We start from the raw sequence: 18,739 nt of genomic DNA on the forward strand, positions 1-18,739 counted from the left end.
TGGAATTACATCTAGGGATTGCTCAGATTCCTACCACAGCAGTGTCAGCCCAAATGCTCGGAAAGTTCTAGCACCTCAAAAACGTTTGCACCTATAAAAGCAGAACTTCATTTCTTCCTTTGGTTTGGCATGCGAGGTGTCTCTGGGGGAAGACCTGAAATGGCCTGCTGTCTGTTCAACCCCAGTTTGAGCACAGAGAGAGAGAGAGAGAGAGAGAGAGAGAGAGACAGAGACAGAGACAGAGAGAGAGATCTGGAATACAGACCTTTCCAGCTAAGGGGGCCCACTTTCTTCCCTCTGCTCCCTGACCTGTCTTTAAGCAGTCCTTCCTCATTCCACTTTCCTGGTGGGGGATAATTAGTTCAAAAGGCAGCCATGCCTGTGCACGGGGAGGCACCAGCCAGCAGGCCGGAGAGCAGGGACCCTGCTCTGATTCCTGAGATACATGCTGGTGGTTTGCATTGTTTTGAGACCAGCGCTTTGGCTTCTTCTAGTCTGGGCACATTTTTCTACAGTACTTTGTCATTTAACCTATATCTTTATTTTTCACGCTGCAGCTTCATCAGGGAATTGGAAAATTTAGAGGGGAGTCCTGGGGATAAATACTCCACCTTAACAAAATTTAGAACTCTGGGGTGCCCTGGGAAACACTTCCAACCAATCCGACTGCTTTTGCTAGTGTTCACCCTGAGAAACTTGTTTATTTGAAGGCTGGCTTCCCCTGGGCCCAAGGGGGCAGACTGTAATTGCCTATATAGAAAGAGAGGCTAGTTTGCATCCCCCGGTAGCCTGGCCAGTAGCAAGGCTGACACAGTATCAGGAAAGAAGCACCCCTTACTTAGGAATCATAACAGTCAACTCAGGCTGTTCCTCCCACCCCAGGATGAGGCTGGGGCATTGTCTTGAAGGTGGGTTGCCCCCAGCATCTCAGCAGCTGCCCCCTGGGGTGGGTTCTTAGCCTCCCTCAACATGAATGTAATTTGCTCTGTTTCAGCTTGGCTGAAGAGGAAATAAAAACAGAACAGGAGGTGGTGGAGGGCATGGATATCGCCACTCGCTCCAAAGGTGAGTTAAACTCTTGCTTTCTCTATTCCCGTGTTGCGGAGGAAGTGGGGATTTCTTTTCGTTGTTGGAGAGCACTGAACTGTGGCGGGGGAGCCAGCCTCTGCACAGTTCCTTGCTGTGCGAGGCGCAGACCCCTTGACGGATGGGCCTAATTTCTAGAGAAGTCTTTCTGGTTTGCTTGGGCTCACCTGGCTGTGTAGGAATTGTCCCTACCGTCGTTGTAGGCATGTGTCCAGACTGAGGACGCCTGGCTACCTGTCTCCCCAGGGTGATTCTTTCAGGAATCAGAATGTGAAGCATGTTCTGGAAGCTTCTGGAGTTCGCAGCGGCTTCCTGATTTCAGCCCAGGCCCTTTGGAATCTCAGAAGTGGGATGAAGTTGGCCCACCTCGGTGGAAGGCGGTGGTCTTGGTTAGCGATAAAAAGGGCGTGGAAAGCTGGGACTTGTGTGTATTCAGGGCAAAACGTGGCACATGAGAGCAGGCACAGCCTGCTCTCAGGCTGTAGGGGCCTCGGAGGCTCCTCACCAGTCCAAGGGACTGGTCCTTTTCCTTTGGCTGTAAGAGATTTCTGAGGCTTCCCAAGTGGGAGCAGTGATTCACTTTTGCCATCAGAGTGCTTTTAAAAGTGAGCTAGTGGACTATTGTTCATAGCTCTGGATATTGGTGAAAACGTCCGTCTGCAGATGGAATGCTGTACAGAATGTCACGAGAGGTGACTCCCTAAGGCTTCTGAAATGGAAAACCTCCTCAGGGCTTTTAAAGAGGACCACGTGTCACGTTGGGCCAACCTCAGGGGCAGATGGTCAGGCGAGGCCCAGCTGTGTCGGGGGTGGTCAGAGCTGAGGATTCACAAGAGCCCCCTCCTTGTCACAGCCAAGCCTGCCATGCCAGGAGAATCAGGGCACCTCGTGTGAGCAGGGAGACAGTGTCCCAAAGGGGACCCTTGGGAGCCAGTGCCACTTGGTCGCATCAGCACGCTCCTATGGCTTGAATCCTGTGTGGGTGGGCAGAAGGGTCGTCCCTCCCCCACCACTGCCTTTCTGTCTGTGGGATGTGGGATGTTGGGGGAGATTCCTAGCCTCCTGTCACCCTGGGCTTTCTAATAAAAATGATGTGCGTGTTTGTGAAGGCTGGTACTTACACTGGAGCTTTCTGTAGTTCACCTCCTCCTGAGGTAGGCAGTGTCCTCCCCATTTTGCAGATGGGGAAACTGAGGCTCCAGATGGTACCAGCTCCCAGGTGCCAAGTGGCAGAGCGGGTCCTAACGGACAGCGCCCCCAGGGAGACTGCAGTGCCCGATAGCCCTGAGTGGAGACTTCCTGCAGGGTGTCAGTCAGGGAAGGTCCCCAGGGGAATGCACCTCCTGCTCAGTCCTCTGTGTGTATGGAGATGCTGCTTATATGTGGCACATCCCTGGGTGTTGTCACCCAGTGATCTCCCCCTGCTGCCTGAACTGTGACTGACATGTGATCGTTGTCTCTTTTTGTCCTCACCTGTCCCTTCAACAACCAGAATATTCTTTTATTTTTTGTCTTTTTGAGACAGGGTCTCACTATGCAGTTCAGGCTGGCCTTGGGTGTGCTTTGTAGCCCCAGGCCGATCTCAAATTTGCAATGATCCTCCTGCCTCAGCCTCCCCAGTACTGGGATTACAGGAGTGCACCACCACGTCCGGCCAGAATGTTCTTAAAAAGCATTTTGTTGTGCTGACTCCTCCGGTGACCTTCTGGCCCCTGTAAGCTGGAGTCTGAAGGCCCGGTGACCGTCCCCGGGGTGACCCAGTGCTCGTCCCTTGTCTCCATGGTACCCGTGTGCCCTTTGCCCAAAATGTGCTGTCTTGGGTCCCACTGCTGTTCCTTGTGACTCAGGTTCATCACAGATGTCGGCAGTCTTTCCACGGCCACCTAGACTTGAAGGACTTGCTCTGTAGTTTTCTTACGTATTTTTAAAATAAACTCATAAACTTTATAGTATTAGATTTCCAGAAAAGTTGCAAGGACAGTGCTGAGAATGCCCCCATCTCACCACCTTTTTTTTTCTTTCGTACTGGGGATCAAATTTACCCTTGTGCTTGCCAGGCAGGTGTTTGTGCCGCAGAGCTAAGCCCCTGGCCTGAGTTCCCCTATCTCTCGACCCATTATTAGCATCATACATTAAATTAGTGAATGATACTGATGTTATTACATAACTAAGTCCCATCCTTTGTTCAGATGTCCTGCTGGGTGTGGTGGCACACGCCTGTAATTCCAGCATTTGGGATGCTGAGACAGGAGGATCACAGCAAACTGAAGGCCAGTCTGGACTCTACATAGCAAGAGCCTGTCTCAAAAAGCCAAACAAACACCAAACAGTTTTCCTGAGTTTTTTCATTAAGGACCTCTGTACTCCCCAGTTCCTAGGATCAAACTCAAGGCCTGGTAACATGCCATCGAGTACCCTGCCACCGAGCTACATCCACATCCCCAACCCTTTTTTCTTTTCTTTTCTTTTTTTTTCTGAGACAGGATTTCACTATGTAGTTCAGGCTAGTTTTGAACTCACTTTGTAGCCCAAACTGGCCTTGAACTCTAGGTAATTCTCCTGCCTCGGCCTCCTGGGTGCTGGAATTATAGATGTGTGCCACCATACCCAGCTTTATTTTTCATTTTGAGTCAGGGTCTCACTGACTTGCCTAGGGCGGCTTTGAACCTGTGATCCTCCCCGTTGCTGGCTAGCTGGGATTCCAGCGAGACGAGGTTGCAGGTGTGTGGTGCCTGCCCTGCCTAAAATTTTCTTTTCAGTCCCCTAATCCCATCCATCACACCATGTTCCATTTATTTGTGTCTCATCATGCTCCTCCAGGCAGTGACGGTTCCTCCCAACACTTTTTTTTGAGACAGGGTCTTGCTATGTAGTTCAGGCCTTGAACTCACTATGGAGCTCAGGCTGGCCTTGCATTCACAGCCATCCTCCTGCTTCAGCCTCCAAGTGCTGGGATTGTAGGCGTGTGCCAGGTGGGGCCCAGCCAACTTTCCTTACTTTTGATGACCCTCCCAGTTTTAAGGAGGGTAGGATGTCCCTCAGCTGGACTTGGTTTGATGTTTCTTAGGATTACACTGTGGTTGCCCAAATTGGTTTCGAACTTGTGTGATCTTCCCTGCCTCAGCCTTCTGCTGCGTAGCTGGGATTATAGGTATCTGTCTGTGTGCCTGGATTGGGATCATCACTTTGGAGGAAGAAGACTACTGAAGGGAAGCATCATGTCAAGGGTCCACGCTTAGCAGCAGCTTTATTTCTGTTGATGCTTGACTTGACCCCAGCCATGGCTGAGATTTTCTCCTTTTCCATGTGGCCCTCTTCAGAGGGAGGTTACCACGCTTCAGCTGCCCCAGAGGAGGTGGCGATATGCTCTACTTCCTTAAGGGGATGCAGTATCTGCCTGAGTTACTTGTGTAGCCCAGGCTGGCCTCCAATTTGCAGCAATCCTCCTGTGTCAGTCTTCTGAGTGCAGGGATTGCAGGTGGGCGTCACCACGTCCAGCGTTTCAGTTTGTTCTTGTACTCTATTGTTTGTTTCTCTATGGGATGCAGGTGCCATCTGTAGATGGACCTGTGCCTCTGTGCTTATCTTTCCCTTCCATTTGAGAGGCAGGATGTGATCGAGGTTTCGCTTAATTTTTTGTTTAGCTGTAATGGGGATTAAACCAGGGCCTTCACATTGAGCTACATGCCCAGCCCGTTTTTATCTTTGGGTTTCACTAAATCACTAAGTTGCCTGGGCTGGGCTTGAACTTGCTATCTTCCTGACTGAACCTGTCTTATCATGCCTGGGTGTACAGAGATTTTACAAGCCACCTCCCAGATGTGTGCATAAGTACCTGCTTTTAATCCCAGCTGCTGTTTGAGAGGCTGAGGCAGACCCAGTCTCTAAATAAAATACGAGTTAGAGTGCTTGTCTAGTATGTCAAGGCTCTGGGTTCCAATACTGGAGAACAAAAACGAATTAAAGGCACAAGATGATAGCTAAGATGAAATTTGTCCAGCAGAGTGCCTAGGGCCTGGCGTGTTCCTGAAAGTTAGCCACGATTAGGATCAACTTGAGGACGAGGAGTTTTCACGGTAGGTCTGCAGGGGCAAGCCCTTCACGCAGTGTCTTACCCTTTCTCTTCTGGCCTTTAGGAAGAAGGTGTGGGAGGTGGACTCAGGCAGATGCTTACCCAGCAAGGGGCGCAGTGCAGGACGCTGTGGGGTTGCCCGGCTGGCAGGTAGGGCCCAGGTGGAAGCTCCTGATCTAGGGTTCCCATACCTTGCGCCACACTGCTGGCCCCTGTCCTGTTGGCTTGTGCCATGATGATGGGAGACAGCTGTTTTGTAGCTGGTGACAATGCTTTCTCAGGTGCCCAGGAGCCCTTGCTTGGGTGGGTAATCAGTGAGGGTGGTGGCCCTTGGTTTCCAGAGAGACCTTCTTCTTTGCTTAAGGATGCCCTTGGGTAGCTGTCCTTGTGGAATTGAGCTCTGTCGCCCTCGAGGGTGTCTGTAGTGGCTGCTCTGTTTCCAGGGACTTTTATGATGGAGCCACTTTGGTCAGGTACACAGTGGCCAGGAGGAAGGGCCCTGAGTTGCTGAGATTTCTGGAGCTAAAGTCTGCATGGTCAAAATGTGCCTGTGCTTCATGAACACTGGCTAGGTGCCAGGTATTATTTGCAGATTACCTCATTCAATTTTCATAACGATGCTACGATGTCTTCTTGTTCCCATTTCATAGTAAGGAAACTGAGGCTCGCATGGATCAAGGAAGTGGCAAAGTAAGGCCGTTGGTTTTATTTTTGGTTTGAACTCTTGGTGCTTAACCAAGAGCTGTATCCCGAGGATTCCAAGTCACACGCCTGCAGGGCCCAGGGGGTAGATCACAGATTGTTGTGGTATCTCGGAAGCTTGCGACCCCTGTGAGTGGGAAGAGTTGTGGAAGGGGAGAGGGCGCCTTCCTCTCATTGCTGGGTTTCACCTGGCGTTGCCAGTTGGGATACCCTCCCACCCCCGCCCCAGTAATAGTGCTTTATTTGAAGTGTGCTTTATGCAGATCAGTTTCTCAAAGACCATGCATGCATCCAACCAGCAAAACAGATCTCTGGGCCCGAGGTGGCTGAGCCATGTCAGTTTGCATTCCCTTCGCAAGACTGAGCACAGCACAGGTCCTTGCAGGATTTGGTCCCCACCGTGCATGAGTCAGAAGAAGCCTCTAGAAGGCCGGAGACTTGAATTCTGAAGAGCGATAGGCTCCTCGAGTTGAGTTCACGTCGCCTTACAAAGGCGGCCCTGTTTGGGCTGCGCGCATCTTGATCCTGCCATGTGTGCGTTTTGCGGGAATGATGTAGTGTGTGGATGCCAGGCTGCCAAAGCTGAAAACATTTTCAAAATGTCTGTGTAATGTCACCGGCACAAGGGAACGAGCCACTTGGAAGCCAGGCACAGATGCAGCGGAAGCCCAAGATATTAAAATCCTGAACAGTGTCGTTCTTGCTGAGATTTGTCTGGGTATGAATATGTTTTCACAGACAGGATGCTGGGGCATCTACAATTACAGCTATTTGCTAACCAGCTCCAGACCTTAATTAGTACAGGCTCCTCGCTCTCACTGTTGTATGTAAATGAAAACTCTCACAAAGAGATTGTTTATGAGGACTTCCGTGAGATAGAAACCTTCTGTCATTTGTTTTTCTCAAGGAAAGTCTTTAAGAAAATATAACTATAAACACTTTTAAGTTGCTGGGCAATGTAGACGTGCTGAGGATTTTCTTTCAAGAAATGAGCGTGGGTCATTTTGACTGTTGTTGGCTCTTCTACATCTTGTATGAGCCCAAAACATGCCATGCGTACAGCAGGAAGACTTTATTTGGGAGTTTCAGAAAATGGTTACCAGGTTGTTCCTGTTCCATTGAGATCTAAAATATCCCTAGTACTCCGATACTGATGATGGCTTGCTTATTTATTTATTTTTAAGGTAGGTCTCACTACAGTAGTGTAGGCTGGCCCTCAACTTGTTTACGTAGCTCAGGGTGGCCTCAAACTCACAGTGATCCTCCTGCCTCAGCCTCCTGAATGCTGGGATTACAGAGGTACAGCACCACACCCAGCTAGGTGATGGCTTCTAAAGCAGAAATGATGTATTTTCTCTCAGCCAGGATCACCTTCCGTGTATCCGTGTGCAGAGTTCTGTTGCCCATGTCTGTGGGGTTCAGCTTCATGGCTGCTAGTGGAAACTTTGTGCCTTCCCCAATTTTGAAGCCAAACCCACGTAACGTGTTTATGTGAATATTGTTTTAGAAGACTGTGATCTAAAATTGAGCATTTTTAATTTTAAGAAGAAACATCTCTTCTTTTTCTAACACTCAGTGCATTAGAATGAATGTTCTGGATTGGAGGCCTTTTAAGGATTCTGATACGTCCACCTGGAAGTTTTGGCTATAGTTACAGGTCGGGTATCTCTTAGTCTGAATTGTTTGGGGCCAGGAGTGATACTGCTTTTGGATATTTTTTTTTTGCTCAGGTGTTTGGAATATTTGCATGTATGCAAGCTATTTTGGGTAAAGGACCCAAGTCTAAACATGAAGTACATCATTGTTTCATATACATTTTATGCATATAGTCTGATGGTCATTTTAGACTGTATTTGTAGTGGGCCTTGTCTTGGCTGTGATCACCTGAGACCAGGTGTGGAATTTTCCACTCACACTGTCAGGTTGGCACTCAGAATGTTTTACATTTTGCAGCACATTGGTCTTCAGGTTTTTCATTAGGGATGTCCAACCTGTGTTTCATTTTGCTGCAGTGATGGTAGATTCTTACTTTTAGGTTTTTTTAGACAGAGTCTTGCTCCATAGTTCAGGCTGGCCTTGAACTCACTGTGTAGTCCAAACTGGCCTCAAACTCCGGGCGATTGTCCTGCTTTAGCCTCCCGAGGCTGAGATTACAGACATGCACACCCCACGCCCTACACTGTGTTGTGAGATGAGGTCCACTGTGTTGCCCAGGTTGGTCTCAAACTCACGGGCTTGAACAGTTTGTTCCGCCTCGTCCTCCCAGGTAGCTGGGACTACAGACAAGCATCACTCAGCCAGGTTTCCATTGCGTGTGTGTAACACAATTTATTGACCCTTTATCTCGAATTATGTCCATGTTTTGATTGTTTTGAAGAATGCTGCTGTACACATGTGTGTGTTTGTGAAGTGTATGTTTTCATTTCTTTTGGGCATAGACCTAGGAGTGAGGTTTTGGGGTTGTAGGCTGGTAACTGTTTAACAAAGGACCTTCCACACGCTAAGCAGGTGTTCTGTACCAGTGAGCCACCCTCCCAGCTTCCCCCGGGTTTAGAGCGGAGGTCACAGCCCTCACGTCCTCGTGTGCTGGCCCCTGACTGTCTCACTGACTTCCCTTCCCTGTGTTCTCTCTCTCCTCCGTCCACACTTGACCTTCCAGGCTTTGAAAGAGCCACCTCTGACCACAGGTACTTTGCTTATACCTCGCAATTTCTCACTTCTCTTGCTCCAAACGAGAGTCCTTCCTTTTGTATTTGCTCTTCTTCTACTCCGTACGGTTCCTGTTTTCATTAGAGTACAGCAGATCTTTATTTTGAAGGAAAAAAAAAATGAGTGACTGGGTTTTGACCATCTGATGCATGCAATTTTTTATCCTCGAGAATGAAGTAAAAGCAGCCTTTTGGATGGAGAGGATGGTTTTGTTTCCAGCATAGTCCAGTGTCTGGAAATAATTCCATCTCTGGGCTCAGATGTCTGAAATGCCTGGTGGTGGTTTTGTGTATGTGTGAGTGTGTGTGCTCTCTGACACAGTCCCTTCTCTCTGATTGTTTTTTTCTTTGTTTTTTGGAAACAAGTGTGTTGGTATATAGTTGAGGCTTTGAACTCAGTGTATGTCCCAGGATGGCCTCAAATTCTTGGCAATCCTCCTGCCTCAGCCTGCTGAGTGCTAGATTACAGTTGTGCTCCAATACATGCTGCTTTTCCCTCTGATTTCTTCCCAACACATCCCTTCTGCTGGGCTCTTCCTGAAATACAAGGCCAGTTGTTGCACTCCCCTGCATTCTGTTTCCAAGGGCTTCTTAAGACCACTGTGTGGAGCACAGATCCAAGCCTGCACTCTGTCCACCTGGGCGTGGCAATGTCGGGGCCCTGCGCACTCTGCCTTCCTGTGCCACCTAAGTTGACCTGGTGCCCTTTCCTTGTGGAGCCTCCCTTGGCAGCCCTCCAGCCTGCTGCCCTTCAGGGCCACCTTTTGCTTGTTCATTCACATCCTTGGAAACCAGGTCCTCCCCTTCCTCGCCTTTCATTTAGATCTCTGCAGGGTGTGAGGATGTGCTGTGTGAGAGAGGCTTCTTGTCTAGCAGACAGGAGCTCCTGGGCCACGTCTAGTGTGGGGTTGGTGGTGGGTGGCGAGGGTGGGGGTTTCCCCTCAATTCTCCATGAATATAATTAGTTTTGATCAGAAAGGCTGATGCATATAGAAGGTTTGAGAATTTCCAAGCCAGACTAAAGGAGGAACAGAAGGCCCGTCCATATATACATTGCTGGACCTCACGTCATTATGCCTATGTCTAAGTGCCAAATCCTCAGAGATGGGTAGATGCTTTCTGAATTGTCCTGCTTGCCTTACAGGCCTCTTCTGTGGTCCTAATTTTAAGTTTCTGTAGCTCTGCCACCAGGGTGGAAGCTATTGTGCGTGTGACCTTTTAAATTTACGTTAGGCAAAACAGAAATCCAAGCAAGGCATGGTGGCACACACCTGTAATCCCAGCTGCTCTCAGAAGGCTGACGTAGAAAGATGGTGAGTTCAAGGCCAGCTGGGGCAGCTTAGCCAGAGCCTGTGTCCCAGTGGAAGGCGCCCAGGATGTAGCTTAGTGCTGGAGTCCTTGCCTAGCATGCATGAGGCTCCGGGTCTGAGGGCCCGAGTTCAGTTCCCAGCACTGGGGGATAGAAAAAGAAAAATTCCCCATAGAGAAGAGATACAGACCATGGCTGTCATTACGGAAAGTCCTACCTGCCAGTACTGTTGTATAACCTCTAGGTGTGTGTAGGCGGAATCTCCCAGCCAGAGACCCGCACGGCATGGAACATGCCCCGTGGATGATCACTGCAGTGTTTGCAGGTTGCTTGCTCAGACCTTGCTGGGCCTGCTTGTTCTTTGAAAGTACTGTGTGTTCTTCCTGCCTCCCCAAGTGGGCACTTTTTGTTGAGGCCCTGGGCATCTTGGCACCAACTGCGGATAAGTGAGAGGCTACTCGGGGTCAGCCTGAGAGCTGGGCTGCCCTCTCCTCATCTTTGACATTAACATTGTGATCATTCATTTCCCGAGCCCTCATGGGGGACCAGCTTTCTCTGAGAAACTCTGAGGGCTGGTGATTCTAGCAGCTGCTCAGTGCAGGCTTCTTTCTGTGAAAGATGTCTTCCATCAGTTGTAAACTAATTAACGTTAAGCCGGGTGGTGGTGGAGGAATGGTCTGTTGGATTTTCTTTCAAATTATAAAATCAATGCATCGCCTTGTAAGGAGTGAAAGTATGCAAAGAAAAAATCAAAACCCCTCTCTTGCTAGGGAACCTGTTGTATATTGTGAGCTGTTCCTCCCCAAAAGATAAACAAATCTCTGGAGATTTAGCTCAGTGGCTTAAGCGCCTGCCTGGCAAGTGCAAGGTTGTGAGTTTGATCCCCAGTACAAAAAAAAAAAAAAAAAAAAAAAAAAATTATATGCTTTGTATGAAGTTGGACTTGCTAGAACCTGAGCAGCCCAGTAAAGCAGCCCTCCTCTCTGATCCTTCCTGCCTTATGGCCTTTTTTCACTTCCTCAGCCCTGTGAGCTCTGCAAGGGATTTTTCAGAGCTTGATTTAGTTTCTGAAAGGTAAGAATAGTGGAGGCCTTGGCCAGCAGGGCATGTAGAGTTCCACCAAGTGACACCACCTAGAAGCTTGTCCCTTAAGAAATGGTCCCTCCCTTGACCTGTTCTTGTGCTGTATTTCTTTTCTTTTCTGAAATAATCCTGTAGCCTTGGCTGACCTTGAGCTCAAGGTCCTTTTGCCACAGTTGGGAAGATAGGTAGGTGTGCACCACCTCATCCAGCTTTAGTTTTTAATAGACACTAGAAATCCGAGTTTTAAACTCAGTTTTTGCTTTCTCCTCCTCCTCTTCCTCCTCCAGTTTCTTTTCCTTTGATTCCCTTTCTCTTTCTCTTCCTCTTCCTTTTTTGTATGTTGGAAATTGAGCCCAGTCTTGGTACTGAGCTGCATTCCCAGACCATGTATGTATGCATGCATGCATGCATCCTTACATGTACGGATTTACTTGGTTCAGGAATGGAACTCAGGACCTTGAGCTTGCCAAGCAAGGTGCAGTGCCTCTGAATTAGCTCCTTGGTCCTTCCCCACTATTTTTTTTTTTTTTTTTTTTTTTTTTTTTAATCAGTACCGGGGATCCACCTCACTACCGCTTGCTTGCTGGCAAGGCAGGTGCTTATGCTGCTGAACTAAATTCCCAGCCTGTTTTTTTTTTTTAAATCAGAGTTTCATCAAGTTGCCCAAACTGTTGTTTCAGCCTCCCAGAGTGCTGGGATTTCAAGCCTAAGCCAGCGTACCCTGTTAGTTTACTCATTTTTAAATACTGACAATTTTCAAGATATCCCACCTATGGATGGGCTGGATTCAGCTTGCGGGCACGGAAAGTGCTGGGCGGGTGAGGCAGTCACCGCTGCCTGGACTGTGGCTGCAGGTTTTCTCATGGATTTTGCTGCTGCTTGCTCCCTCCCTTGGAGATCATTGCTTGAACTGCATAAGGCTCTTCCGGCTCTGGCTGACCCAGGTTTATTTTCTGCCGCAATCACCCTCCCTAATTTCTGCCGACTGCACGCTTCATTTTGGAGACGTCTTTCAAGCCAGTTGCTAGTTTTGGGTTGGGATCAGACAGAATAATAGTTGGTAAGAACTGAGGAATGTCACAGATGGACATCTTGAAAATCTTGGCTCCAGTTTGGGGATGCTGATGCTGACAGGGAACTAGACAGAGGCAGGAAAGAGCAGTGTGAATTCCCCACTTGTGAGCAGTGCAGCGGAGGGAAGATATGTTTGAAAAATGGTTTACTTTCTCAATTCAAGGCTGACTCCTTAGGAACGCTGCAAATGCATGGATCAGTCCCCATTGCAGAACCCCAAGGAGGCTGAGGACCCTCCTCAGTGGTGTCACCAAAGAGCCGCAGAGAAGGGAAGGGGTTGTCCTCTTTGCACGGGGTTGTGTTTTCCCTGGAGAATGCCACTCCTCTTTTTTCACAGTTGGAAGATTCTGCATTCTCTCTGAGAAGCCTGGGGGGAGTGGTGAGGAGCCCCCTTCCACTCTCCCCTTGATTTTTCTGTACCTTGCTTGGTGCAGAGCCCACTGCATCCGGGTTACACCTCCTCACTCACGAGTCCTCTAGGGTAATGGGCCTTTGAGGCAAGAAGCAAGAGAAGGGCTAATTAACTGCTGAAAGGGGGATTTCCTGTCCTGGGGTCTCCTTTGGGGTCCCATGATGGCCGCGCTCTCTTTCATGGAATGACTGCCTGCTGCATTTGCTGGACTGAGACGACAGGGGAAGAAGAACCCGAGTTCCCCGTGGGTGTCGCGCATGCCCCAGGCCTGGTGAACCCTACCCTGCTGCTCCTGTTCCTTGGGCAGGCTTGTGAGTTTGGAAGACAGTAGCCCAGCCAAGTCAGGGCACAGGGAAGGACAGATGCTGCCATGGACCCTTCTCATAGCCCAGAGAAGACCTGGGCTGTGACCCTCCAAAGGAAGGAGATGATTTTAATAATTCCCTGTTGGGGTGACTGCAGGGAAGGGGAAAAAACCCACGGGGGGATCACAGGATAAGGAAGCTGGGGCCTGGGGCAGTCAGGGAGGGCCTGTTCTCTGGGGAGGTGACATTTGAGCCAAGAGCTGAAGTTACACTATGGAGAAGATTGGGCCTAGAACATTCTAGATGGGGGTGGCTAGCTGAGTGCAAATGAGCCTGGCTTGTCTGAGCAGCAGGCAGGAGGCCAGTGTGGTTGGAATTGAAGAGGGACAGGAATGCCACCATGGCAGCATTGTTTGTCTGTCTGTCGTCTGTTTTTGTGGTACTGGGGACTGAACCTAGGGCCTTTATTACAGAGCTACATCTGCAGCCCTTTTTTCATCCTTTATTTTGAGGCAGGGCATCACCAAGTGGCCTGGGTTGGGCTGGAAGTTGTGCTCTTGTGTGCTGCTCCCCCTAGCTGGCTGCCTGCAGGTCTTGATAAGTACAGTGGCTAAGGAAGGGGCCTGGCAGGAAGACTGAAAGCTGTTCTGTCTCTGTGGGTTTTGAAGAGCACATGTAGAGGCAAGTCCGAGGATGGTCCCCGGGCTTGGGTCAAGGTGGTGACTGTGGCGAGGATGCTACCAAGGACGAACCTTTGCAAGGGCACCTGCTTGGCGCCCAGCACCTCCTAAGCATTTTCATCCCAACCCTGCAAGGTTCAGCATTCTTAATGCATTTTGCAGATAAGTGGAACTGGTGGTCAGAGAGGTGATGGGACCTGCCCAAGGCCACACAGCCATGGAGCCAGGAGTTGTCTGCCCAGGGCCTGTTTACCACCAGCCTGTCCGAAGCTTTGGGAGGAGAGTATTTGGGAAGGCATCTGGGAGGAGTGGGCGGGGCAAAGGCGGGGTGGAGGAGGTGGGGAAGTGGTGGGGGTGCTGGGGGTGCTGGGGACTGCAGCTGAAAACAGTCCTGCTCGGCTGGGTGTGAAAATCCTGAGCCCTGGAGGAATTTTGAGCCCCACTTTGAACTGAATCAGCCTGAGAGGATTGACTTTGAATGAACATTTGTGTTTCTCATCTGTGAACTGTTCCTGTGAACCGGGCTGGGGAGAAATATCGTCGAGTGGTACAGATCATGGGAAGGGTAGGGAAGGTTTGGGGAGACCGGTTTGAGGTTTCTGGGTCAGTGTCTTTCCTCTGCTAGGCTCCTGGCCCACCAGGGGGATAATAATAGCAGTAATCTGTGGTGCTCTGGCGCGCCAGATCCTATTCAGTGTGCCTGCTTTGTCGCATTCATTCGTAACAACCCTGTTGGGAAGAGTCCAAGCAGTTAACAGCTGAATCTACTAGCCTCAGAGAGGCGAAGAAACCGTCCCAGGCACAGAGCTCAGCTGGGATTCAGACCTAGTGGCCTGGCGGTAGAAGCCACACGCTGTGTGTGTGTTGATGTCATGTGTTAGCCAAGCGTGCCCTTGGTGAGGGAGACTTACCAAGTGGCACTCAAAACTCCGGGAGAGGCAATTGACCCGTGCAGTGAAGGGCTTTAGAGTGGCACCCAGCTTCCATGGAGGCTGGGCCAGTCTGGATGCCTTTTAGCACGGAAATGACATCATGTCTGAGCGTCACCTATAACATCGGTACCCAGTCTCATGGGACCCTGTGCAGGGGAAGATCCTGAAAGTCTTTTCAGTAAACAGTGGCAGGAGGGGCAGTAAACAGTCACAGGAGTACAGTTTGAAAAGGAAATAGGGAAATATCGTCCTGGCCATACACTTCTTCCCCACGCAGGCCTCTCCTGCTCTGCCTTTTGTCTGTATGCCGTTTCTCAGTCGTTCTCTACTTACTGGCCACTGTGCCTCGCCCGCTTTCTCTGGGCCTCAGTTGCCTTGCCTGTAAAGTAGGGACATCCAGAGGCTTGTCTGTTGCAGCATTTGGGTATTGCAAGTTAATTAATCTTTGGAACACTTTCTCCCAAATCACAAGTGCTTTTCACAAAAGCCTGCGGCTGTCCTCTTGTCCTCCCAGAAGGGCAGGGAGGGCCCGTGTGCCTGGTGGCCAGATCCCAGGTGTTGCTTGCACAGGGACTGTTGACTGACTGGGCCCATTGTTTTCTTTCTCTTTGAAATCTGAAGTCGGCTGTCAGGTGAAACATTAGGAATCATTTTCCTTGTGATGAATGCATAGCCACTGTGGGTGGTGTGTATTTATTTGCTCCTGGTTAGACCTGCCTGGTAGCTCACTGGAAGATGCCCAATACCTGGGTTTCTCAGCCTTTTAGTATTTATAGGTGTTTTGGGCCTGATTACTCTATCGTGGGCCTGCCCAGTAGGGTGTTTAGCAGCATCCTGGTCTGTGTCCATTGACTGCCAGTAGCAACCAACCCTTCTCCTTGCAGCTGTGGCCATGGAAAATGTGTCCAGACTCTGCTGAGGGCTCCCTGAGGAACCCTGTTGCGAACCCCTGCTTTGCACTGTTCTAAAACACTGAGCCCCTTACAGGTGGCATCAGACTGGTGCTGGAGATAAGGCCTGAGCTCTTGCTGGACGTTGCAGGTAGATGTGGGTGCAGACCAGGGCAGTAACTGGCAGTGAGTGTTCCGTAAATACTGTGACTATCGTTATTCCCTGTGGCCATTAAAAAATACCTTACATGGTGGTCAGAAAGAAGTCAGAGGAATCCAGTTTTAGTCCTTTTCTGGGTGTTCCTTGCTTCCACTTGACCCCTATTTCTTCGATCTAGGTTCCTTGGCTGCCCTTGCTTCCCTGGGATTTTGTGCCGTGGTCACAGACATGTGTGGATTTGTCGTTATCCCACTGTATGGTGTACATCTCACCCGCCTGCCGTGGCCATGGCTGTGGATTCCTGCTTTCTGCTTCTGCAGCGAGGCGCTGAGGGCTGCCCCAGCCCATGGTTGACACATATGTGCCTGTAGGTGGTGGGAAAGAATCACCCCACTGCTGTCTCCAGGATGCTAACACAGCCCTCTGAGTGGGTAATTGACATTCTGCACCCGAGCTCTTTGCTTTCCCTAAGGCTGGTGGGGAGCTGACCGTGGTAGGGAGGGCCATCCCTTCTTCCTAGTTGCAGTGTGTTCTTGTCTCCATTGAGGTGATTTTCAGAGAGGTCACCCCACATGCTCACAGAGGAGGTGGGGAACATTGCTTGGTTCCCAGTGGCTCCTCTTCCTTCACCTGCCTTTTTTCTGAAGTGCCTTGCCTTTCATCTCTCAAGCCCTTTCTGTATTTAAGCTGCTGCAGGCACAGAATCCTCCTTTTTGTTTCTGCATTGGGCCTCTGATGCTGCAGTTTCCCAGTGCGGTTTGAGAGCTGGGGCACCTGAGCTTTCTAGAACCCAGCCACCGGGGGAGTAGGAGGGGCCACCATGCCAGGCCCAGCAGCTTGGATAAATTATGCAAACGGGCCTGGGCCTCCAGAACCAGCAGTGGTGTAAAGGCCAAAGTCAGCCGGTTCCTCCACATTCTCTCTGTGAGCTGGCTGCATTTGCAGGGCCTCAAATGCGTGTCCACGTTGGACCCAGCCTTCAAGCTGGGGCCTGCTGTGGGGCAGAGCTTTCTTATAGGGAGTCGGTCCTGCCTCTTGGCGAAGTTGCACTGAGCCTGGCATTCTTGAACCAGGAAATCCCTGTTGTGATGTTTTCATTTTTCCTTGGGCCTCATCCCAGCCGAGGAGGAGGAGGAAAGGCCCAGCTTGTTATTGCCCCTGTTGTGGAGGGCTAAACACGGAATTCATTTGTAAATCAGCCTCTTCTCCTAGATTGGTGCAATTTCTGTCCTGCCAGGCCAGTTTGGGAGTTCATCCTTTACATATGAATGTGTCCTTTAATCACCACTTCTGCATCATTGAGAGTGGGGTGGAAAAGGCTGTCTAGTGGCAGAAGATTATTTCCTCAAGGAACCAGGGTGGTTTTCTCACTTCTAGGAAGTGCATCAGGACTGAAGATCATTTGGAACAATGATTTAAAAAATTAACACCGTTGAGCGTGCAAAACGCAGGGCCCCCCCCCTTGTGCCCAGCGCTCCAGCCAGTGTTTATTCACAGCCATAGAAATAAATGGCTCTTTGGTGCAGTGCACTCAAGGCTTTCAGCTTGGCGGGGCTGCTGTCGAGGGTGATAAATTAGAGCCAAAAGCCTGGGGATATGAAGGCAAGTAAGTCTCTACCTCAGAATGCCTGATGGCAAAGGTGACAGTGTCCTTGCCCTGCTGGGCGACCTAATGCGTACAAGACCAGGGCTGGCCTGGTAAGTGGTGACTCTTAGCCTGTCCGCTCTGCTCCTTCCTCCTCCCCCGGGGAGAGGCCGCTGAGGAGCCGGAAGCAGGAATGTCTGCATGAGTGAGCCTCTGTTCTCTTTTGCAAAAGAGAGGCCAGGCCCTCTGAACAGCCACACCGTCTCCATGGCAGGTAGGTGCTCCTTCCCTGCGTGGCCTGTCCCTTGCTCGCTTTGTGCTGAGGTGCCCAGGCTTCCTGGCGAAATGACACCTTCCTTCCCCAGTTGGGAGTGACGGAGCCTTCCATCCTGCAGCCTGAGCTGCCTTGCATTGTGCTCCTAGGCCTGGAGACCCAGGTGGCCAGGTGCAGTCCGGTCCTTGAGTCGCAATCGAAGATCTGTTAAGAGGATGAGTGAGGAAGACTTCTGCTTGAGGGGTGTTTTAACTCACGGATATCTCCTGGCTCCACCGGTGGAAGGATTTTTTTTTTGCCCCCTGCCTCCAGCCTTTACTACGGTTGTTGCTCTCTACCCAGAGGAACTTCTGGGCTTTTGTTTTTTTATGATGTAATTGCTGGGTGGGGAGGGCCTGAGATTCCTGGGGAGGGAGGCCTGTTTAGATACCTGCTCTGTGTCTTTGGGAATCACTTTAGAAATGATTAACCACTAACTATGCTCTGCCTTGCTGCTTCTGGGCAGGCAGCCGCGTGTGGTCCTGTTTAAAGGGAGGACAGCTACTGCCAGGGCCGCCTGTGACTGTGCTTGGGGCCCAGCTGCCTCTGACCCTCCCTGCCTTTGCAGTCACCCGAGGAGCCCTGGAAATTTTACTTCCTGGTTGAAATGCAGAAATCCTATCCCACAGTCAGTTCTGCTCCCTGCCTTAGTCTTCAATAACTTTGAACATGTGGGGTGGATTTGACTTGCTCTTGGGAGACTGACTGCTAGCTGCTTTCGGGCTGGTGTTTGGAAGGAAGAAGAGCAGGAGGAAGGAATATTGGTTTAATAGTTACCATTGATTGCGTACTTTTTGCCTGGTGTCCTAAAACCTTTGCCTGAATTAACATTTAATCTGTTCATAACTACAAGCTACCTTGTCTCCGTTTTATAGAAAAATGGAGGCCCATGGAGGTTAACTGACTTCCTTCAGGTCACCCTGCTGCATGCGGTTTGATGCCAGAGAGCAGATTCCTGACCACTGTGGCCTCTCTGCCTTTGTCATCTGTGACCTGTCCCTAGGAGTGTGCGCTCTGACTAATCTGTGGTTGACTAGCTTGTTGTCCCAGTTTTCCAGACCTCACCAGCCGCACTGATATCATCCCGCTTCTTTGGCTGCTAGGCCTGTCTGACTTTACGTGGCTTTCAGGCCTCAGCAGGTTGGCTGTGGACATCATTAAGGAAATGTAACACCCCCGAAAACGCATGAAGCTGCAGCCTTTCAGCTGTGGCCTTTTCAGCTGCAGCCCTCTCCCTGGAGGGAGGAGACAATTCCCTGTTAAGTGTGTCATTTCCTAGACCCAAGAGAACAGCTAGTTCTATGACTCAGGCACCGGATGTGGTTGGGGGACAAGGGTGGCTGGTGTGGTCAGTCCTGAGGCCTAGATGGAGGGGGAGGGGAGGGGAGGTGGTCCTGGAGCCCGCAGCCTCTTTGTGGTGTTGTTTTT

At 50.3% G+C, this 18,739-nt stretch overlaps 1 protein-coding gene across 24 annotated transcripts in view; it reads left to right on the forward strand.

Annotated features, from left to right (window-relative positions):
* The window catches only part of Zmynd8 (zinc finger MYND-type containing 8), a 105,337-nt gene that overhangs the window by 8,649 nt on the left and 77,949 nt on the right, over nt 1–18,739 (forward strand). For 22 of the 24 annotated variants that reach the window (XM_063248240.1, XM_005002808.4, XM_063248236.1 and 19 more), the window contains one exon: nt 995–1,065. In XM_063248240.1, the coding sequence (XP_063104310.1) occupies nt 995–1,065 (71 nt within the window). Of the gene's footprint in view, nt 1–994; nt 1,066–16,994; nt 17,273–18,739 lie in introns of those variants that run through there. The other 2 variants (XM_013150390.3, XM_063248231.1) reach the window with 1 other exon arrangement.

The sequence above is a fragment of the Cavia porcellus genome, unplaced genomic scaffold, assembly GCF_034190915.1.
Source record: "Cavia porcellus strain 051 isolate PalLab524CR breed Dunkin Hartley unplaced genomic scaffold, mCavPor4.1 scaffold_5, whole genome shotgun sequence".
Taxonomy (NCBI): domain Eukaryota; kingdom Metazoa; phylum Chordata; class Mammalia; order Rodentia; family Caviidae; genus Cavia; species Cavia porcellus.